This window comes from Nipponia nippon, unplaced genomic scaffold, assembly GCF_047370975.1.
Source record: "Nipponia nippon isolate SJK-2023a ecotype South Korea unplaced genomic scaffold, ASM4737097v1 scaffold_4, whole genome shotgun sequence".
Lineage (NCBI taxonomy): Eukaryota > Metazoa > Chordata > Aves > Pelecaniformes > Threskiornithidae > Nipponia > Nipponia nippon.
Genome location: NW_028262358.1, coordinates 50,461,715 through 50,486,047, shown reverse-complemented (window position 1 = coordinate 50,486,047; position 24,333 = coordinate 50,461,715). Strand labels below are relative to the sequence as shown.

Here is a 24,333-nt window from a genome sequence, read left to right as displayed (position 1 = left end):
CTGTGTGGGAAAGACAGTACTTAGTTTTGAGACTCACGGGACTTTCCGTCCTGCGTGAAGATTGAGTGTACTTAAATGTGGGAATGGAGGCAGAACCTGTTGATTCAGGGAAGAAAGCAGCATGTCTGTGTGTTTCCCAAGTAGGTATCAGTTCTTGACAGCTCTTGATTCTTCATGATCTTCTGGGGGGCTGCTGACAGGCAGAATACAGGTGGTTGTTTACCATCCTAGGTATGACTCCTTATGGTCATATTTAGCAACTTTTTTGAGACTGATAGGCTCTTTTGCATGGACCGAAAGAGTATGCACAAAATAAGATACCGCTATTGCTTAAACTAAATTCTTAAATTACTAACTGAACAGTTAGAAGATAGAGGTATTTGACTTTCTGCTACTTTATTGTTTTCCAGATAGAGGCAAATAATCTGTAGTGTTCTGTAGCAGCAAGATAACTGGATTCCTCTTCAACTTGGAAGAGTCAACTGTATGATAACAATCACAAATCATAATTCCCAAAATGTCGGAGTGGTTTGCCATTTAAACCTATTTTTAGATGGTGACAGTTTTCCACTTTTCTCAGATCTGCTGGTTCTGTTAGCCTTTGTCTTGCCTAGACTTGGATTAAAACAGACGTTACTAATCACAGGTTACCCTTTTGCTAGGTATGGCCTATAGTACAGTGTATATTAAGGATATGAATGAAATTCAAGTAGCTGTGTAGATGTTAATAGGTATGCAGTGGCACAGTAACTTTACAGTTTATCCAGCTATAGTTGCAAGATTTTATTGTTGGTCTTTACACTTTTCAGATATAGAGAGGGATTTATTGACAGACAGTTGCACATTTTTATTAACCTTTTCTGAGAACAATTAGCAGCTTCTGTCTGCTAATCATTCACATTTTTCACATCTTTTTGGGCAGTAAATGGGGAAAGTTTTAATGAATGTAACACTCACTGAAGTGCATGCATACTGTGAAGATATCTTAAAAACCCCATGTGTTTAAAACTCATAACTCAGTTTAAAGTATGTGTTGAGTACCTGCATGAAAGGATGAAAACATTCAAATGTTTGTTAAGGCCAGGTACACAAATGTTAAAGAAAACTTCTTACTCTTACAGTAGTAGGACACTTCACTTAGCAATGGCTGGTACTAAACTTGCTTGGAGAGTGTTTAACTTAATAGAATCTGACATTGTGTGAATTCTCTGATTTGATTAAGTGCCACAAACTCTCTATGGAACACACACAACACACAGCATTCGTGCTTTCTTGATGAATTTGTTAATGTGAGTGACTCTTGAATGTAATTTGGATCATAAATCAATTCAGTACTATATTCCTACAAGACAACAAAAATCTTGTCCTCTAACCTTAATAGCCTGAAATGAAGAAAACATTAGGCTGGTTTTGGGTGTTGAAAGTAAAATCTGCAAAACAGTGGCTTTGTTCAGGCAATAGCTTGTGTGTGCCTGACAGAATGGAATAACTGGCAGCTGAAGTAACAGGAAGACTCTGGCTGTAAGAAAACAATGTGAATATCAAATTCTTGGTTGGTTTCATTAGAAGATGTTATAGAATTATGTAGAAAACTTGATGAGAATGGGTGGAATCAGTACAGGGAGGAGGTGTCTAGTTGGCACAAAAATGTCATGAAATTGCCACAGAGTTGCTGGGAAGCACCAGGATGTTTCATGTGTGAAGAACTAATATTTCTGGGAAATGAACATATGCACAGTAGCGTAGAGAGCAATTCAAAATAATTTATGGAGCAGTTACATTTTCATAGCAAGAGCTATAGGAGCTTTTTCCTTCTTGAGTCTTTGTAGGATCATGAATTTCTCTCTCTTAATGTTTCTGTTCCTTTTGTTTTCAACTAAGTCAACTTTTTTGGTCCCTTTTCACAAACTTCTCCCTTGTTTCATAACTTATATTCATTTTCCTTGCTTTGACATACAGTTCCTCTTAGTTCTCTAGGGAGATCTTCTCTCGCTGTCTTTTTCCATCTTGGTCCTTGCTGACCTCCTTCTGAATGGTCATGTCCTTTATAAATCATTATAATAAAAGGAAGGTTAGTTTCCACGGTGCATCATTTATCCTCTGAAAATACAATGAGATGCTGTGAAAATGCACTAAACTGAGTTTGGTTTCTAGCAACACTTTATATATTTGCATGAAGGTAGTGAATGATGTAAACACTGCAGTTAAAATAGTGTTGCAACTGGGACACTTGAGTAATTCAAACAAGGAAGATAACATGAGGCACAAGAAAATCAATGACAGACTTCTCATGCTGCTAACTAATTAACAGTTAAAATCGTTTAACATGCAAAAGACCATCTGAAAGGAAAGAAAAAATCCAACAGCAAAAATATTATAAAAAAATATTTCCTAAGAGTCAGGGTGATTGGTGAATTTGCACTATTTGCTTGCCTTGAAGTTACTGGAACATGAACTCTGAATGTAGTAGCTTTTGAAGAGATGTGGAGAGCGTGAAGAGGTGTGGAAAGTAGATACCAATGTTGCCCTTAGACTTGGCTAGAGGTAATTTTTACCTTGGCTGTAGGTAATTTGTAGATGTGAGATGAGGAATGAGTAAAAATTAAAGGTTAAGATTAATAGGTATCTCAACTAGAATTCTTGAAATGCCTTTTGATTCCTGACAGAAGTAAAATAGGCAATGTAATTATGAACCAAACTGTCCTGGCTTTTATGCATCATTTTGCAAGTATGCTAATGTGTTGGTTTTTGGTTGTTTGTTTTGGTTTTTTGTTTTTGTTTTTAATGCACAAATGGAAGGAATTTTTCTTCAAAAGCAAAGAACAGCCTGTTAATTGAATGCCTTCATCTGGCAAGTGGCCAGTGAGTGCATATAACCTAAACGTTTGGATATAATACTATGTAAACTATGATAATAATTTTTTCTGTTGTTAGTAAGTCTGGTGCAGGTGTTACTTTTTTCTCAGTCTTTCCCTACTGTTCTGACCATGTGTTGTAGCACAAGGTTGGTGTGACTTCCCAGTGAGGATAACATTTCATGGAGGCAAAAATTAATTGGATGTTTTGGTGTGGGGTTATTCAATTATTTGGAGGTTTTAATTTTTAAATTACTCTCCTTGAGTGCTGGTATTGTGGTGGTTTTCTTAGGAATTTTTTTTTTAACATTGTTGATAGCAATTTATCTTAAGAAAACTTCTTCCAGCTCAATAGCTGGCAAAATCAGACCCCAGTGTTATGAATGAGAAGCTGAAAACTGGCCTTTCTATTCTCCTGTCCTCTCTTGATATAGTCTGAGTGTTGTACATGTATCATCTCTGCAGTCTGGAGCTCTGAGAACAGTTCCCAAAATCCTGTCCAAAGTATGGACATGGTCTCCTAGTTCTCAGTATTTTTTCTCTCCTGGCTCTTGCGTTTCACCATGTCAAAATGCTGGTTCCTTTTCAATCTATAGGATCTTTAAAATCTGGATGACAGATCTTGGTGTTTGGACCTAGATAAACTTTTTTTTTTTTCTTAGTAAGTGTGATCATGTGCCTTCATTTGTTGGTCCTTAGTGTCTCTGCCGTGGTGGTACCTGGAAGTGTAAAGAAGTACTGACAGCACCTGGTCCATTCTGTGGGAAAGCTGCTGTTCACTTCAGCAATTGTGTGTTTGTCTTGAATAAGGAAGAAGCAGGTTTTTGAAAGATGGGACCCGAGCACATTAAATAGCAAATCTGTTACTGCTTGTGTACAGTTTGGAGTATTTTTATAAATGGTTATCTGGAATGTTTAGTCCTGCAGCCATACAGCAATGGTTAATGCTTCCCTGGTAATTGGATATTGCTGAAGGACTGGAATGCCAAGCCACATTTAGCCGATTTGTCTGAATCTACCTGAAGTACCTGACTGATTTAATTGATCCACTTGATGAAATTATTTGGGAGCCACTTAGGATGCAGTACTATTGATTTCAAATGCCCCACATATTTACAACCATATATATTCAAGGGAATTTCATTTTTAGATTGCTGGGGGTCTTGAGGGGTATTTTGTTTTAACTAGCTTGCTGAATTGACAAAACATACTGTAACATATTATTTGAAGAACTAAAAGATAGTAGTTGACAAAGAAATTTAAGATTTAGAATGAATTTTTATAGAGAAAAGTATAGGTTGTTTTGTGTTGATAATATATGTTGTATTTGACTGTCCATCTAGTGAGTAAGTGAGCTTCAAATGACCAAGCAGTCTTTGAGGTGGCTTTGAAACAATCATTTATGTTTCAAGTTGACAGCACTAGAATTGAACGTTCACTTAAATTTTGACTGATAAAAAGACCTAGAACTTAAATCTTTTAACTCACGCTGACTCATAACAGCATTAGTCAGATACGGTTTTAAGATAAGCTGTGTTACAAGCCAAAGTAAGTGATAAATTTTATAGTTATTAATGCAGTTTGAAATACTGAAGCTAATCTGGAAATTAGTCAGTATGTGGTGAGGAGACAACGATATTGCAATGCCAAAATTGTTTTTTTGCAGCCTGACTAGTGGAATTTTTCAGTATTCAGTATTCAGTCTTTTAAATGATAAGTTCAATTTAGCTTGAAATGCACCTTTTTGGAACAGTTAATTTGGTAGTGAAATTCACCTTCCCTTAAAAAAACCCAAACAAACAAACAAAAAAACCCACCCAAAACCAAACCAACATTTCTCTATTTCTAAGAAAAATCAGATACTTTGAATTTGCCATGTCTTATATATGCACCTGAAGAAATAAATGTTTTGAAGAGAAAAACACATTTCCTATTGATTATGTGTTTCGGTTCTCTTAAGGAAGTCTGATTTTATTTAGTTACTGCAGGCTTCAGACCTATTATTTGCAGTCTAATTGAATATGTGTTTCATGACAGAGAACAAGAATCTACCAGGTGGAATAAAGTGTAAGCGTTTAAAATGAATCATTGGCCTATTGCTTGTGTTCCTATTAAACCCACTTTCAATTGGCTGTTTTTGCAAGTTGGAGTATTAAGTATAGTAAATTTGACTAGATAATGCTGTACCACCGATCTTGCCAGATGCAGAAACTGGGAAGAATCTGGCATTTTGAGTATGCGTTTCAGATCCTGGCCTTTCACAGTAGGAGATACAGGATTTTTCCAATGTCTCCCTTGGAGAACCACATAATAGATGGGGAGTGTTTGCAGGGGCACCACTGGGAAGGGAATATTTGGGTTTCCCTGTCAGCGGTATCATTCTTTGCGTCAGGCTGTAGTGGGTAGGAGCTCAAATACACAGGTTACATTTGCTACTCAAGAGGTTGTTTATAGTGACCCTTGGGGAAGAAGCAACAGAAGGGATATAAACGTTGCATGGGTGACAACAGCAAGCTGGCAGGCAATGAGTTTTGCCTTACTGGCTGGTTAAATAAGGCTCCTTTATTGCCAGAGGAAGGAAAGATAAAATCAAGTTGAACATATAAAGGGAAAAAAAAAAATGAAGCAAATTTGAAGACCCTTAAAATGTCACATAATTTGTCACACACATTCATCTATTAGCTCATAAATGTCAGTTCTTGTAAAAAGGCTTTCCAGCTTTTCCTTGGATCTGAGTTTCCAGAACATTTTAGGGCCTACAGCTGGGCTTCAGAGTTAAACTGATTTTTTTTTTCCCCCCCATGTTTTTAAACAGACCTCTGAATCAGGCATCTCTTGTAATTTTTGCTGCTCTCCTGACCTTGAAAAAGGATCTGTGCTCCTGGGAGAGACATCTTGAAGGGTAGTTGGCAATCATGGAATCAACTAGGAAAGCATTTTATTTACTTCAGTTACCTGGCTTGAAAGCTAAGCCTTAGGAAAGAACTGTTTCGGCTTCCTTTGTTAGTGTACATTTCCTTACAGCTGAGTCACTGAAAACACAGGCTTGCTTTTAGGGATCTTTTTCCCCCTCCTGTTAGTTTGGAGGTGATTTTGTCATAATTTAGAGAAACAACTGACCAACCCCTGCCCCCATCCCATTTTGATCTCGCTTCTTTAGAGTTTTGCAAAAGCAAGCTTTCAAACTGTCAATGGCAGATCATAGTTCTGAGTAGTAATATTTTATAGATTAGTCCATCTCATATTACAGTAGTTCTGCTTTTCCGGCCTCTTTAGAGCTGCTGCCAAACATCCTCTCCCACCATTTTAACCTGTGATCAGTGGATCTCTCAAACTGTGGGCTGCTTCTAGAGGCCCCATGAGATGTGTCACAGAGAACCAAGCTCATATGTGATCTAGGTGCATGAAATTGTAAGTCTGCACTTCCAATAGAACATATCTGTTGGCCCTCAAAAAAAGGGGGGGGTGTGATGTTGAAATGGTTATTCTTGCCAAAATTATACTAAGCACGTGGTTTCATACTGACTTTCTTTATATAAACATATTTTCAATATGCAATGAAAAAAATTATTGCTATTCAATAATTCTGCATTTTTAGCTGTGAAATTTATTACCGACACAGTATCATTAAGTATGCAAACTAATAAGTTTTTGTTAATTTGAAGATGCAATGAGCTTAGGTATTGATAATAATAGTAGTGGGAAAAGTGCCCAAAGAATATGGTATTTAGTTCCAACTTAGTTAGCCACTATCATGTATATATTAAATTAATTGTAAGATCGTTTTCATTCCCTGATGAGCCCTGTTCTGGGTAATGTGCACTCCCATATTTGCTTCTAAAACCCTGATAAATGCAATCTGTTGGAATGTTTTTAAGACAATAGCTATTTAATGAATAGCTTGTGTGTACAGGAGAAAAGAATAAGCTTGATTGCTTACAATCTGACATTTGAAAAAGCATTTTTTTAGATCTCTTGTATTTGCATATCTAATTGCTATGTAATCAAAACTAAGTGAACTGTAGCTACTTGAAACCAAAAAATGAAAGGCAATCATCTTTACAGGGGGAAATATCCCACTCATATGCAAGCCTGTCTGAATATTAGAATTATATTCTTCTTGTGTTTAATTATAGGTGTCTGACTGAGCAGTAAATTTATGCCTGTGTATTAAAGGAGTGAATGTGACCCTGAAACATCAGCTTTCCTTTGTTGAAGCAAAGCATTGGCATTGAGAGAACTTAAGTGTTGTGTATTTTGGTGATAAGGGATTGTGCCAGAATAGCTGTTAATTACCTGCTTTGTTTGATATGGAAAGTAGTGGTTCCGCACTTTTCTTCCCACCAGTGACAGTACTCAATTAAAACTTGTATTAAACAGTGATAATGCCCTCGTTTATCTGGTGGGGAAGACGTGAGGTGAAGAAAATTAACAGGATTTTTTCAGCTGTTTGGAGGTGGCTTTGGTTTTTTTCATGAATCTAGTCACAGTACAGAAAAACGAGTTTTGTCTTTTTGGTATGGTGGTGTGTGGTGGGTTTTGGTGGGTTTTTTAATTGTTTATGACTCTCAAATCTTGCACTTTACTAATAGTGGCTACAGTAGAAGTTGAAAAAAATCCTTAACTGAAATGTGGAAGTTTTATATTTGGAACATGCTTGTCCTATCCTGTTCCACGTCATTCCTCTGTGTGAAGTGTCTGTTGCCATGGGTCCTTATTTCACTGTTGGGTTTTTTTGTTTGTTTGTTTGTTTTTTTTTTTTAAATTTTATTTTATTGCAGTGGTTACGTCAGAAAAAGAGGGGTTTTTTTAAATTAAATTTATTGCCTGAGCTTTTCTATTCCAAATATTTGAAGCATGTTTTCTAACGTAGTTGGTTTTCTCAGCTTCCGTTAATATTTGTTATTTTATAAAGAAATGTTCTCAGATCTGATTTTGCAAGATTTTGTAATCAGCATAATATTTTCCTCTTAGATTTCTTAAGTATATGACAAAACTGAATGCAGTATTTTTGGTGGGAACCCTTCAGTCTGAGATAGGATTCTCTAAGTAGCAGCTATTTTTTTGCATATATGAACAGAAATAACAAGGAGTAAGGCAAGGAAATTAACACAGAAGAAAGACTTGCTAATCTGTGTGGATCTTTGTTTCCTTCAGGTAGCAATGCTGAGGCATATTCTAAAATTGAAAACGTACTAAGTAGATCAGTAGACAATAAGAAAAGGTATAGAATTGTTTCAGTAACGCTTAAATGCTTTTTATTTCATTCATCCAAAGAAATTAAGGAATGGCTTGGTTCCTTTACTTAATGAAGTTTGGAAGGCCTGTGTTCAACAAGCTTGAACAGCTTTATTCTAGAGTGAAAGCTGAATGTTTGATGCTAGACTAATTTGGCCAAAAATGTGAAACAGTAAGTGAAAAGGAGTAATTACTGTAACAGCTTTAAAGCATGTACACGAAATTCTTTTGAAGATCTCAGTGGTTATGGCAATGCATAGTAATTCAACTAGAATTTTAGAGCTTCAATGGTTAGGTCAATAGAGGTCACATGCAGAAAGTAAGATTGGTTGCCTGCAATAATTAGGCAGAATTAATAAAGTTTGTTTAGAAGGCATATTGCACATACTGAATGGTTAGCAGTAATGACTAGTCCTAGATATAACAATGGTTAGCAGTAATGACTAGTCCTAGATAAAACCTTAGAATTAAACAAAAAAAAAAAATCATTGCAGATAAGACAATACCTTAAAAGGCTTTGTAAGGTGTGGAAGACTTGAAAGATTTTCTTGTTTTGTTGAAAACAGAGTGTCATTGTTAAAGAACAGAAAACTAGCTTTTATTTGGTAGTGGAACTTAGTAATCTCACAGGATGCAAGCAAACTACAGTGAAAAGTCAGGTTTAAAAAAAGTTTTAATTCTGTGAATTTTTCATGGTTTACAGAAAGAAAACTGTAGAAAGCCTTGCTTAGATGAGATCTCATAAATGACATGTTTTTGAAGAAGTCTGCTTTTCTTTTGAAGTAAATGTTTTTTCGGGCATATCAAGTGATAAATTTCATGAAATTATTTAATTGCATATAATTAGCAATAAGTTTTCACATGACTATAGATTACATTTCCTTTAGATAATTCATAAAGTCAATAAATGTAAATTTGTTGCTACTAACCACACAATTCCCCTTTCATACAAAGTAAACAGTGATAGGTGTTAAATAAGAACTTGATAAGGTGTTCTATGATCTGGCGTTTTTGAAGTGGAAAGATCTCTGTCCATTTCTTTAACTGTTTTTCCAATTTTCTTTCTCCTCTGCTGCCCAAAAAAAAAAAAAAAAGTGGAATGTGAATTCGAGATGTATTTAGATTAGTAGAATTATTTCATGGCATAGCAGTGCTGCAATCCAGTATTACTATAACTCTGTTAGCTCATCTATGATTAGGTTCTGCAATGATTAGATAGCTTCCTATGATCACACATGCTCATTGAATAGTCTTTTCACTTTATAGGTGAGTGTTGCAACCCACACTGTCCAGTCACAGTGTTTCTAATATCGAAGCTAGTTTGTTGAGGCTTCCTTAAGCTTTCATGTATTTAGTATAAAATCCCAGCTTCAGATAAAGTTGAGGACTTCGTTCTTCCAGAATGAATAGTCTTAAATGGACATATTGTACTTTTTGTACTCTGTAAAGAAAAGACAATGAACCTATTGGATTCTTCTGTTTAAATTAAATTGTTCTGATTACATTTCATTGACTTTGGTCACTTGAAAATAATTTATTAACATTTTTGAGCATTTTCTTTATTATGCATTTCAGTTAGATTCTTGAGGAACTATTTACTGTGCTTTCTTTTAGAGAAATTTCCTATTTCCATATACAAAATTTAAAAATAATGTTGTGATATTCAGTTTTGAATAGGTATTAATCTACTGTATTGTCAAATAATCTCTACATGCAGATCTTTTTCAGAGAGGAAAATTTCTGTGTTGAAAATATTTGCAGTGTTAGAATGTGGAAAAGTAAAGGAACTTCTTCTCTTTTAGCAATTGCCTTTTCTAGACCCTTTCTGCATGATCAGGCTTTCCCTTTATATTCTTTACTATTCTTCGAGGACTTGCAATCACTTTTGGGGGGAATTTCAGTATATCTGATCGTGCCCTAGAGTGAGGTTCCCAAGTCTAAGACTGAATGGAAATTCTGTTTTCCAGTCTTTCTTATGTATTTGAAAAAAGCCAGGTGGAATGAACAAAGCAGGTAATTTTCTGCACTCACCCCATCAACAATTTTTCCTGAAATTCATTTTTAAGTTGGATAAAAATGTTGCGTTGTCATACGCTTGTTCAAATAGCAAAAGCTCACTGTCTTGGTAACCTTGGGGGAGGGGGGCACACACGACAAACAAACCAACCTCAAATTTCTTCTACCGAGAAGCTTTAGGACATGAAAAATCCAGAAGCTGAGAGTTGACTTTCAGCTCTTCAAATAGTCCTCCAGAAGAATACTGTGCGGTAAGCACCCTGGTGACAGGGTTTATGTACCACGTGAGGAAAATTCAGGCCCCTTATGTCCCCCCATAATCGGAGTTGATGGTACTTGTCATTTGAAATATGTGTATATACACCTGCTAAACATGCTTTTTTCTCTGATGAAAACAGTACTGCTGAAAGCATGTCGTAAAACTTGTTTTTATTGCAGATATACACAATGAATCATAATTTCCAGCAGGCTCAGATCCTGCCTATGTAGGATCAGCAACTAAAACACTGAAAATGCGAACAATATTTTATTTATGATTGGGACCTATAGAGCATGTCTCACATTTGTACTTAGACCTTTTAGCTGCATAGCAATGTACTTGCATGCATCTGGTAGTTGAAGTATTCTCTCTACTGAGGTCATTCTGAGCACAACTATGTAAGTTTTTAAAGTAGCTAGAGGTGATATTGATGTTCTTTATCCCCCCTCTCCCTCTTCTTAGCCATTTGGACAGTTAAGAAGGAGAAAGGATTCTCTAAGGGGTAAAAATTCAAAATTTAGTGTGAAAGAAAGTAAAGAGAATTTACCGTTTAGCCCTTGGAATGCCTATGCCTCAAAGCGACAATTTTTTTTCAAATCAGGTTTTGAGTGATTCAGAATTCTCTTGAAGAAAATGTGAAGAATCCATCTAGAAACAAACTTTAATTCCATGTATTAGCAGAGTCAAGTTATGATGACCTTGGATACGCTCTAAACCAATTTGTAATGATTACTGTCAAAGCAGTTCTTTCTCTGTTGAAAAGTAATGGCCTATGATATATTGGAGGCCAGATTAGATCATCCTGATGATTCCTTCTGGTCAGAGTCTTTGAAATTGGAAAAAAATGACTTGGCATTAACCTTAAGTATAAAAAGGGGGATAACGGTAAGATGTACTGAAAAAAATTTCAGTATAGTATAATGGAACGTTTAATTTATCAGTGTTTTATATAGATCACAAACTTTCATTCTCCCTATATGTATGTGTGTGTAGATATATAGTGTATACTACTGAAATTTGTAACAATTCTACAATCGGGTTGAATTTAAGTTTTTGGTTTTTTTTTTTTTCCCCCCATATCTGGCTTTGTGCATCATGGACTTCGTACATATATGCCTATATGCTAAAATGAAAATAGTTCATTGATGAGAATCAAGCTAAAATTTTGGGGCTCCAGTATGGTTTGTCTACATATAAAGTCAGAGAACTCAAATTTTAATTGTGTGGATTTTTTTGCGTATTAAGTTCTACTGCTTTGGTCATACTGTGAATAGGACAGTTCTATAGTAGCCAATACCTCACTAATCCTGAATTCCAGAAGAGTATTCAGCAGCAAGTTTTAATAATTGGAGTACTGGGCTTTTGTTGTGTGTCTTGTTACTGGCCTTAGCTTAGAAAAACTTCTTAGTTCGAATAGCCTTAGCAGAGTTTTTGGAGATATTTTGTTTGTTTTAAGAAAAGAAGTAAAGTATGTTCACTTGTGCAACAAATTTGAGACTGTCTTGAAGGATTTTTAAAGAGAAAAAAAGGAAGTGAGGCATGGTAGCACTAACAGGCAACAGGAAATGAAATTCCTCAGCAAGTTTGAGATGAATAAGATCAGACCTTGAGAGATCAGGAGGAAACTGAGAACAAGGTGTTAAGTCTACACAAAATAGTGACAACAGTAGCAGAAGGCTTTTTTTTTCCTAAACTTATTCATAAATGCTGATTTATCTGTGACTTTTACAAATACATTTTCTATGATGATAAACAATTTCTTGCTTTCTGCAACTAAGAAGAGTAATTTTCATATGTATCAAACTAGATGTTTTACAACTTCTTTGAATTCCAGTCTGTTCACTTCATACCAGTAGTTATAGTGGTTATAGTGTTAAGAGCTACGTAAGTACTTGGAGGTAGGGGTGAATATTAGGACATACAGAACTTGCAGAATGCATGGATTTCAGTATCCTGGCGTGACTTAGCTAACAGGACTGTGTATGGTTGTCTACATACCAAAAAAAACCCCAACCAACCAACCAAACCCATGCTTATCCCCTTAGGGAAGGGAAATACTTGAAATGCACAAATGAAAAGCTCAGTATGGAGCTGTGTACTAGTTACTTCTGTGCCTGGAGTTTCAGACGTTATGTGCTCATTCAGAATTAATTCAGCTGCTCTTTGGACTCTTGGTGAATATATACAGTGCAAACTTTATTTCTTAGATTAATTCTTTATTTTCTTAGTGTCTATACTTAGGTATGTATATTGGGAAAAACTTTACATGCCTGGGATTTTGAATTTTTGTGTGTGGCATTTTTATGTACTATCTGATAATCAGATTTAAGAGTTTATTCATTGGTATCTTCAGAGTAAAGAATTGGAATAACGCCTCCTGCCTAACATGGGGCAGTGTTTTTAAGACTCTAATAGGTAAGTTATCCTGCATGTTGTGTTATGTTAGAGAAAGCTGTTAAAACACTTTATATGTATTGAAGTGCCCAAATAAAAAAAAAAATGCTGTCATCTTTGAGACATGAGGTGTCTCAAAGCAAGATGTGAAATGTTTTTAAGTGCTTTGTTCATCCATTGATTTTTCTGTGTATTTTATCCTGTTGATGTGTGTTAACTTCATAGATGAGCTATGCCTACCTTTTACTTTGCATACACTGCAACTGCAATGTATGCCTTTCTTGCCTTGTGGAGCTCGAGTGCTGATGTGTTAAATAGTTGTATATTGTCTACTAAGTCAGTTTTGTAGCTAAAATTTTATTGCAGTTGGTTTCAGACTTCATTATCCCCATTACAAGAATGTGATGTTCTACTTGCAAAAGTGGGATACATCTTATTAACCCTGCTTGCAGGGTAAGGGTTGGGGGTTTAACAGGGAGGATATGGAGGTTATACTGTGTATGCTTGGCTGAGCATGACTTGCATTGAAAACTTTTACTCTTGTTGAGTATTACTGTAGTTTGTCAAATAGTTAAAACATGCTTTACTAACAGAAGAAAAAAAACCCTATCTGCAACTTTTTCTGATAATTTTTTGACTTTTCTGAGCCTTTTCCTGTGAGACTGTATGGTTTTGCAGCAAGAGCTTTGAGTATATGGTCTAGCCATTGTTTGTAAATTACAGCAGACGGTAAATTTCTTTGATTACTGTGTGTTACTGTGGAGAATAGCATTGAAACTGGTAGTTGGGATACTTTTGATTTAATTCTCAGTTCTTTTCAAAATTCTTAGTCATGTCTTCTGTTCCATAACATTTGGGGCCAGTTCTGTTCAATATCTTCATTGATGATCTGGATGAGAGGATTGAGTGCACCCTCAGTAAGTTTGCAGATGACACCAAGTTGGGTGGAAGTCTGCTGGAGGGTAGGAAGGCCCTACAGAGGGACCTGGACAGGCTGGATTGATGGGCTGGGGCCAACTGCATGAGATTCAACAAGGCTCAGTGCCGAGTCCCGCACTTGGGTCACAACGACCCCGTGCAACGCTACAGGCTTGGGGAGGAGTGGCTGGAGAGCTGCCTGGCGGAAAAGGACCTGGGGGTGTTGGTTGACAGCTGCCTGAACATGAGCCAGCAGTGTGCTCAGGTGGCCAAGGCAGCCAATGGCATCCTGGCTTGTATCAGGAATAGTGTGGCCAGCAGGACCAGGGAGGTGATAGTGCCCCTGTACTCGGCACTGGTGAGGCCACACCTCAAGTACTGGGTTCAGTTTTGGGCCCCTCACTACCAGAAGGACATCGAGGTGCTGGAGCGTGTCCAAAAAAGGGCACTGAAGCTGGTGAAGGGTCTAGAGCACAAGTCTTATGAGGAGCGGCTGAAGGAACTGGGATTGTTTAGTTTGGAGAAGAGGAGGCTGAGGGGAGACCTTATTGCTCTCTACAACTACCTGCAAGGAGGCTGTAGCAAGGTGGGGGTTGGTCTCTTCTCCCTAGTAATGAGTGACAGGACGAGAGGAAATGGCCTCAAGCTGCACCAGGGGAAGTTTAGGTTGGATATTAGGAAAAATATCCTATCATTTTATATCAGGCACTGGAACAGGCTGCCTAGGGAAGTGGTTGAGTCTCCATCCCTGGAGGTATTTAAAAGACGGGTAGATGTGGTGCTCGAGGACATGGTTTAGTGGTGGACTTGGCAGTGACAGGTTAACGGTTGGACTCGATATTAAGGGTCTTTTCCAACCTTAACGATTCTATAATTTAAATGGGTTTTAATGCTTTGTATGAAATAGTTGAATAGGTAGGAGGGGTATAAGATAAATAGTTGCATGGGTAGGATATGTTGCATAGTATAAAGGATATTAAAAACAATACTAAAAAAGTAAGATATTTTTGTATCTGTGATATGTTTGGTAATCTTAAAGTGAATTTGACACAATATAAATACACTTTTCTTTAAGTGGGTGGTATAATAGGTATTGAAATAACCACAGATGTCTTTAAATCAGAATTTAATTCAAAGGGTCTTTACTTACATTTCTGTCAAATTATGCAGGATTGAAGAGGCTCGCACACTCTAAAGCAGAGTAATGCCTGAGCTCTGTAAGTTAATCATATGAGTAGTCCTGAAAGGACAGAATCTTTTTGCTATCACAAATTGTTGAAGTTTTTCTGTGAGTTGTATGGCACTATGTTTGGATTGATCCTAATGGTCAGTTCCCCTTAAAAGCCTTAGGACATCTGTTCCCACTGTTTCATGTGCATCTTCAGAAGTCAATTGAGTTTGTGAGTTTCTTAAATTGGCCCCTGCACAATTGTTTAAGCAGCAGGGTCAGCTCAGGGAAAGTGGCAGAGTCAGGACCACTATTTTCAGTGATAGCTGGTTGTTAAATAAACTTAACTTGCAGAGTTAAGCTTCACCTTCATATTATTCCATGATATGCAATACGTGAGTGCCTGCATGAAAATGTTTTTACTTTAACTCCTGGTTTGCTATTTCACCATTAATTTTACCCAGCAAAGTAAGAATTTTTTGCTGAAAAGGATTCTTGATCAATAGAAAGGAGAAAGGAGTATTATTTTGTGAATTTTTTCATAGCTTTGAAACAAGAATCTTGTCTATGGTCCTGGAATCTTATGCTTTGTAGACCTCTAAGTTACTCATCTGAACTAAACCTGATTTTCTGAATTTTGACTTATTTTCTAATACATTATTTTCAATATTTTAAAGAAAGATAAAATCTTCTTTCTTTTTTTTTTTTTTTTTGTTTAATTCCATTCTCTGCTTGTAGTTCATCTGTGGAAGGAAAAAAAACCCCTCACCTTTTAATTATGCCACTGGAGCATTTAATTCAGTGCCAGTACTGTTTGAATCGGTGCCTGCTGCTTGTTGCAACTGGAGAAGTAACATTATAATTGTTGGTAATACACAGAGAGCTAAGCTGAGCAATTGACCTAGGGTAAAGATGCCCAGGTCTTTGGCCTGCTCTTGTGCAGAATTCACATTATCTGAGTAAGTTGCTTAAGCCAGTGTTGTCCCTGAAAGAAATACTTATTAAACTGCATCTTGTGTCACCAGGTGTGTTCCTATCTGAGTATATCAAAGTAAAATACTCTTTTGTCAGAGAAGGATGTTGGGGCTATCTAATGCTGGTTTAGCATTTCAGCAAGATCACATTCCATGTACGTAATGATGAGGAACTTCAGCTAGTTGACTGATTTGACTTGACTTAGAACATTGACTACAACCTTTTACTGGTTGAGCATGGTTTATCTGTGATACATAATTTAAAGACAACGTAACTTCTCATAATAGCATTTTAAGTATGTACTTTAATATACTTTGGATATGTTTTTCTTATTTTTAGGCATCCTACTTTTGTTTTTCTTGATGACTGCATGTTTTTCATAAGCAATGTTTTTAACTTCCCTATTTACAAAAAGAAAAATGACTTTCCTGTTTTATATATAGTAGTTACATAGTTGAAGTATGGGTCGAAGGAACAGAGAAGGGGCTTTAAACCACTTTTTGAATGGATTACGTGGTACCATCCCATCTTGCTTAAAGTTAATGAGCTATTATGGTTGCCCCAACAGTAATGGGTACTAGTTAAGATGTACTATCTTCTGTGCTCATTTGCATCTGGTATGAATTTGACTTTTAATTTTTTTTTTTAAAAATTACTCTCATGCTATCAGATGGAATATACTATTTTTTTAGGAAAAAAACAGCTTTTATGTCCTGATAACTGCATCACTATAGCATACATACAAACTGTCTTACAGGCAGGTTAGTAGTGGAATAGAAAGTCATGTTTGTCTCCCTTTTATAGCTAGCCAGCTCATGATTTTTTCACTTTTTTTTCCATTTGCAAAGAACTTCTAAAAATTGTTCTTTTATTTATTTTGCTATTTTGAAACATAAGGAGACCCTGAAAAGGACTTGAGCTTTTTTCCCTGATTGCCTTTTTATCTTAAAATTTTAAAATGCAACCTCAATAAAATTTCTGACTGGTTGTTTTTTGTGGGTTTTTTTTTTTTTTTTTTTTTTTTTTTTTTTTTTTAGCACATATAATGTTAATTCGTGAAACTGTGCGAATCACCAGTAGTGATAGTGCAGGAATACTTAACTCTGGAAAGGGATTTTTGTCTTACTCATCACTCAAATGAAGGAGAACTTGAAGGAGTTGGGGTGAGGGGAAGAAAACTGAAGTTTGTTCTCTCTTCTGTGACTTAGCTTCTGTTGATTCTTGCATTGTTTTCCCTTAACTAGGTTGTCTTATATTATGGCTTCTTAGGATTTCAATCTCAAGTGTGAACAAGAAGGAATAAATTGTGTCCATCACAGGATAAAATAGAAACCCTAATTCCAACTCTTCATGCCTCTTTTAAACATCTTAAGCAAAATAGGGCACAAGCCCAATTTTTTTTTGCTTTTCAGGTCTCCTTTAAGAGCAGAGGCAACCATGATCCAGCAGTTTCGGAGGTAGAGGCAAGTAAATGTTTTACTTCTTGTAAACATTCCAATAAGTTTTTGCAAATCACCTATAATTTGAGGAGACCCTGGTTGAAAAAGAATCTCACCCCCCCCCCCCCCCCCGCCTTCCCTAAATGGTGAATTTACTTTGTATGCTTGATGTGAGAAAAAATATATTTAAGCTTTTACTGATTATTGACAGGCTTCGCATTAGTTACACAGTGTTGCAATTCCTTATTGGTGTAAAAATATACAAGTTTAATATTAGTAAGGTTTTTGTGATGATAGTTGTTGAAGTTTTTTCTTTTTGAACATATCTTCAAAATGTAAATTGTTGGGATGTTCATCATAGTGATTTTCTTTAAAAAAAAAAAAAAAGTGGCTAGTATTTGCTACCTCCAACTGCTGGTGTTCAAATCAGCTCTTCAGCATTCTCACTAAGGGCAGTTCAACAACCTCTTATGTGCTGGGTCTAAACCTGTAATTATTTCTGTGGTGGGGACATTTCTGAGAGCTCATATTGAGTTTCTCCTGAAGGTACCGCTTGTGGTGTTAAATGAGTACTTTTGAAGGCTGTATTGGAGGTACGGGAAGGAACTATCCATCTGTATTGCTGAAGTTCTAAAAATCAGGCAGCCTCTGAGTGCTGCTGCTCATCAGGAAGTTTGACTCCTTCGGGTGTCTCAGGCTGCGGTTCCAGGGCTGCTCTGAGCACAATGGAAGTCAACGCTTGCTGGTCAGTACGACTTGCACAGCCCTGGCTAGGCATACTTTCTCTCTTCCTTGTGACAGTTCTGGTGATTTAAATGACTATGATGACCTGCTTCAGTGCTAAGCTGGCTGAAAACTAAAGCTGGAAACTTCCTGTTGCTTTTGAGAACCATGAACTGGATTTCAATCACTTTTTTTTTTCTTTTTAATATTGGTTGGAAACAGGAGTGCTGAGGTACTATCAGGCTGTCTCCTGTTCTTACCTCTGCTGTCAGAGTGGTTCCAAAGAATGTTTATCAATATGGTGATAGGCGTTTGTGGGACTACAGGCTTTAGGCAAAGTGTGGTAATTGTTCTTGAATTAGTTGAGCTGGATGACTGTGGCTTCTTGGTATGATGCGGAGATGATGCTTTTTACATCTTCAGATGATAAATGCAGGGTCCCCGACTTGTTTTTTAGACACAAAATATGGAACATACAGGCTTGAAATACCTGTTCTCTCCACTACTAATGAACTTTTTGCTGTGTTTAATTTTCTTATTTAAAGCTGCAGACATTTGAAACAGACCAGAATTTTTTGACCGTGAATACTAGATACTAACTGAGAACTGGGAAGCAAAGTTGTGAAACTATATGCTTGGGTTTTAGTTCTTTGAAGTATCAGAGCTGGCTTTTGGGGAATTTTTCAGTGTTTTTGGCATCTTTTTCCTGTTTGAAAGTATTGAAGTGAATTTGTGACACATTTGGATGAGTTCTTGAGTCATAATACAGTGCAAAGATTAAAATGTAATAGCAAATACGTAGAGATGTTTTAATTTTGTTGGCAGCCTACAATTGTAACATGGAGAATACTAATTACAAGTGGCATGCTGATGCTGTTAATTCTTACCACGTTTCTTTGAATACTTTGTAAAGAACCTTTTTCAAAACTATTCCATTAGGAAACTAGTTGGTTTTTTGGACCTTACTCTTCCTTATCATCAATAAAAAGAGACAATTTGCATTGTTTCATAATGATACAGGATTACGTGTATTTGGGACAGTTTTGCTCAGCTTCTCTTTTGGGAGGTGGGGGGAAATGTACTGTTCCATGTTAGAGGGTTACAATGGGGACCGGAAAGAAGCTAGATTTTGGTCAGCTAATGTGGGAGTATAGTTCAGTGGAATAAAAAATTTTGCTAGCTAATAAGCTGTGTTGACCCAAATTAATACCTGTGCCAGTTTGCGAAGGGAGAGGAGGGGAATAAGAAAGTGACTGGGTCAGAAAGCGGGAGGTCAGCACCTGTCGGCTGGCAATACATCTTTGTCGTCTGTTGGAAATGCATTTTGAAAAAAGGGATTATACTTGTGCTTTCCTGAAGAGTAGGAAACATTCAGAATGAAGGAAGCCACCTTTCTTCTAGCTATCTCTCTAGGATGTGAGCAGAGCGTGTAATTATTTTTGTCCTCAATTCATGCACAATGCTGTCTTATTTTCTAAGATGGATGAAACCATTGTGGAACTTAAGAAAGGCATGCACAATAATGACCTTTTCTCCCCAGCCTTACCATCTTTCTTTGACTTTTGTTATTCAGAAGTATATTAATTTAAACTGTAAAACTTTGGTTTGATTTTTTTTTTTTGTGTGTAGGCAGATAAGCATGCAATCTAAAACCGTATATAATGGACATTTTAACAAAACAAGTTTGGAAATTGTCTTCTGAAGAGCAGAAGCAGTTAATTTTTTTAATAACTTTTTGCATGTTTCTGATAATGTACTGGAATCTATTAATTACGTCAAATGTCTGTAGACTTGGTTAAACCATCAAGGATTGACTTTGCTTCTGTGGCTTCGTACTGTAATGACACTGTTTTGGTTCTTTTAATCTGTCCAGTACTTATTAATATTTCTCTCGTCATTAATATCTTTATTTAGCTGAGGGAAACGAATAGATCCTACCCGTGCTTCTCTTTGGACACGGTGTTGAAAAAGCAGAACTTGAAATTTTGCATAATTAAGTCTTAATTTTTCACGTTACGGTGACTTGCAATGGAGCTGTGATAATTCGGTTAATTGTAGTTTTTATTCAGTTTGCACACTCATTTTTTGCTCAAAAACTCGCAAAGGAAAATGTCAGCAGATTCACTATTTAATGAGATTTTTTGAACGTTACATTCCTTTGGTGAATGTTTTGGTACATTTTACCAAAATTCATGGGATTCAAAAAGTTCATGTGAAACTGGATGTCTTTTTGGAAAGATGATGTTGTATCCTAAACAGCAGTTCTAGGACTGCTGATGGAATGTGATCTTGAAGGATGCATATCTAGACATTCTCTCTTAAGACCAGTATACATGTATGCAATGTAAATATTGTGATATTTGAATTAAAATTCTGAATAGCTTTCACGTTCTTTTGTGTTAATGTAATGAGTAAGGGTTTTATTACACTTTATTTTCAAGTTTAAAGAGTGGTCAGAAATATTTTTTCATGATTACTCATTTACAGAAATGTTATTTCAATAATTTCACTTAAAATTACTTTTTCCTATTAAATATTTTCACGAGGTTTTTATTTTAAATATGTTGCATACATACTATATAAAGAACTGATGGGAATGTATACTATTTTAAATGAACTGGAAAATTTGTGGTTTTCAGCTCATTAAGTGTAGAAAGCAAAGAAAGAATTCCAAACCCCGACCTTAAGGACAGATTCAGTGAAGGACCAGAGAGCTCTCTGTGAAAGCCACCAGAGAGTACTGATGGGTTGCAACGTTCCAATTCCTATGAATCATTAAAGTAGTACTGCTGAAGGGAACTACCCACTGGCTTACCGTTCTTTGGTTTTGTTTGGTTGGTTGGTTTTTTTAATCACTGGATTGATGTCACCTGAGAGGTAAAGGGCGATACTGATCCTGAAGATCCATCATCTCTGTACTGCAGGAAAGGCTTCCCCTAATATATTATCAGCAGTATTCTTAAGAGCCATTTAATATCAGTGCCAAGCTGGCACTCGGCTATACAGTCTTTAAGTGGCTTGACTAGTACTACGTTTTACTCTAGCCTTGAGAACACATGCCACATGCTGGATACCCCTCCTTCTGCAATCATTATAATCAATAGAGTTGTTGCATGAAATTGGTCATAAAGAAGGTTTGGAACAGTGGTCACACTTTGAGTTACCTAGGTGGTAATCTGGGTGTGTCAAATCCCATATAATTGTAGCAAGGATTTGAGGCAACTGCTTCAATAAAACTATAAAATTACAGACTGTGTGCAAGATTTCAGTCATAAATACATGGAAAGTTTGTGCTGAGATCATTTGAGGCAGTAGTTCTGCATTCTTTCAAGGACCCAACTTCAGTTCATTAGCTAATATTTATTGTGATTCTGTACTCAGTGACAAATTTGGGGAGTTTTCTGTATTCTCTATAACAAAACTGTGTTTTATTTTTAAAGTAGAAGTTCTATTTAATTTGTGTTAGTATCTTGCCTGTTACTTTCCATTTGTCTTGAACTGTTGTCCGGGTTATTTGTTTACAAATAAATGTGTTTTGGAATTGTTGCAACTGAGTAAATATGGAAAGAATGGAACTATTTCAGGAGGAGGGAGTAAAATGATTTAAAACCAAAGGTATATAAATATATGCTTGTGTAATCCCTATAAGATTAAATTATTATAGTTTTAGAGTAAACTTGCTGTTTTAATAGCTTAGTGAGAAAATAAGAGAATGGACATGAAATAAAAGGCTAGACTGTTATTACTCAATGTGTTAAAATCTAACAGTCTTAGCAGCAATGCTATATAAAATGCTGTAGAAATGCTCTATTCTTTGTTCCGCTCAGTACTGTACTACTGATTGTAGGTCACCATTGAAGAAAAAGTTTAATAAATCATGGATAACAACATACTACACTATTATTTATGCACTGCTTAGATGTATTACCATAGTATGAATCCAAACCAGGCAACACAAAGCTTGCAGAGCCCATTCCTTGGGGGGGGGGGGGGGGGGGGGGGGGGGGAGAAAAAAAGAAGAAAAAAAGGAAAAACAAACCCCAAAACCTCAGAAAACCTGTATGAATGGAGGCTCAGCCTGAATAAAACCATTGCAATTAACTGGTGAGCTTTCTAGCTATGGAGCAAATCAGTTAATATATGGATTAGTGTGACCCTGAAATTTAGCTTTTCGGTTGTTTCCAATTGGTAAAAGAACCCCTTACCCTGTCTGGACAACACAATATATTTGGTAACATGCTATGAACTTATGCCACCTGCACCATAATATCTGTTTAACAACAATATTCTGTGGAAAATGAGTTTGTTACATTAGTCAATGAATTTGACTGTTTATCTTCTCCAAAAGACCCATGGACTGTAGAGGGGGCCACTTTAGAGCAGAGCAAGCCACCATCTAAGCAGTGTGATAAGAACCATGGGTAGTCATCTGCTTAACAGTACCTGGTCACTAAGATAAAGCCCTTCTGTAATAGATAAGAGTTTCACGAGGCCTGCTGACTGCAGAATTAACTTTGAGCATTGTTTCTGGTCTCACTCCTTTCTAATCCAAAATGCAAGGCATCTTTCTAATGCTTCTGTAAATCTGAAAATTCCAGAATTTGGTACTATGGGAGAAATCACTGTGTAAAGAAATGAGAGCGCGAATAACTGAGTGACATATCAATTATATAATTCGCTAGTGGAAAGCACTCCTAAGCGATTGCAAAAGGCGCCTTTAAAAAAAAAAAAAAAAAGCCTTATGTAATAGGGCAGCATTAGTGCTGCTGTATGATGAACAGGGAAACAGGGCCACGGAAACCCAGCTGATGTCTCCTGTGAAATTACACGTTTAAGAAGAGTGTTGAGATTGCAAATTCAAATTAGAGGATGCTAGAATTAAGGTTGCTAGTTACGACCTTTTTGTATAAATGAACTTTTCCTTGGAGTTAATCACTATGCTGCGAGTGATTAGTTGTTTTTTGGTTGTTTTTTTTTTTTGCCACACCCTTATTTAAATAAATGGGACATAGTGTGTTCATTTCTCAGGTAAGCAACTGAGATGTAACATTTGAAGTGGAAAATGTTGATTGCTTTGCACGCCTAACTTGAGGTGAGTGGAAACTGAGTTTTCAGAATACTTAACTTTTAAATAGCAATTCATGTATTATAGTAAAATTACATTTGACGTGAGCAGCACTGATAAGCTCCCAACGCATCTACAGAGTTGGAAGTCAGGCAGTCGGAGCACGGGGCTCCCTCATCCTCACACCCTGTTGCGAGTGGTTTGGTGCGGCAGGGGAGGGACTGGGCTGGCTGTGCCGTCTGCTGCGGGCGAGACTGACAGCTGGCGGCCTCCTACAGAGGGATATGCTTGTGCCCTCCTTTGTGCTCAGTCTGCTACTTGTGGGATGTGTCACTGAGCCAGTTCAGCTTGCTAAGCAGGCAAAACCTAATCTGACAGCAGTAGTTTTGCTGCTGTGTTAAACTGGCTCTGGAAGGGCTCAGTGAGAGCTGTTGCTGGTGCAAAGAAGAGGGAAGGACTCTGCAGGCAGCCAAGAGAAAGGAATGAAGCCACTTGTTTTGGTGGGAGTGAACAGTTACCATTTCAGCTCTGTTGTTGAACTGAAGTCTACAGAAGAAACCCTTCTGTACAAGAAAACTCAGAATAGTTCTGACTTGCGATTTGGGAGAGTTTCTTTCTCTGAGGTGACTCTGTAAGCTCAGTGTTCTAATTATATGCACAGGCATTGTGTCTAAAGCTGGCAATATTCATTTAAGCAACCACTTACGAAAAAGTTTGGCTTATGTTTAGCGCTATGTTTTCATGTTGGCATAAGAGGTAATCTGAATCTAATTATTCAGGATAGCATTTAGCTGCCTAGGCACTTGAATCTTCTTGCCATCCCCGCAGCCCTACAGGAAGCAGGAGTGATTCAGACACCTGCTCTTCATTATGCGTCTTTGAGGAAATCTTCAAGGCAGATTCATCCTGAGGACTGAAATAAGAAAAATATTAGGCGTATATCAGTGCTCATACCCTGTTTTTCATTAAGGTCAGGATTCCACAAAGCACTTCAGCTTATGCATGAGATCTGTTGTAACATCGATCACTCCCCCCTTGCCCCTGTATTTTGCAGTCTGACTGTGCGTGTTCTTGTCAAAACTCACAGTTATCGTTAACTTACACATTTATCCAGAACGGAAAGACCTATTCCCAAGCAGTGTAAGACAGAGGTTTTGAGCTACAGCTCTGACATTGCAACCATGTCAGCCTGGCTCTGGCAGTAAAAACAGCTTTGCTTTTCTGTGCACGGCCTCTTTCCTGCATTTTGCTGCATTCTTGTAGCCCAGCAGTAAAGTACTATT

At 36.9% G+C, this 24,333-nt stretch overlaps 1 protein-coding gene across 9 annotated transcripts in view; it reads left to right on the top strand.

Moving 5' to 3' along the window:
- The window catches only part of QKI (QKI, KH domain containing RNA binding), a 165,276-nt gene that overhangs the window by 74,150 nt on the left and 66,793 nt on the right, over nucleotides 1-24,333 (top strand). For 6 of the 9 annotated variants that reach the window (XR_015708021.1, XR_015708022.1, XM_087773673.1 and 3 more), the window contains exon 4: nucleotides 17,236-17,286. The exons of the other annotated variants lie outside the window; for them this stretch is intronic. Coding sequence is in view for 4 of the 6 variants with exons in the window: in XM_087773673.1 (XP_087629799.1) it covers nucleotides 17,236-17,286 (51 nt within the window). In the remaining 2 variants the exon portion in view is untranslated. The remainder of the gene's footprint in view (nucleotides 1-17,235; nucleotides 17,287-24,333) is intronic. 9 annotated transcript variants of the gene reach the window in all.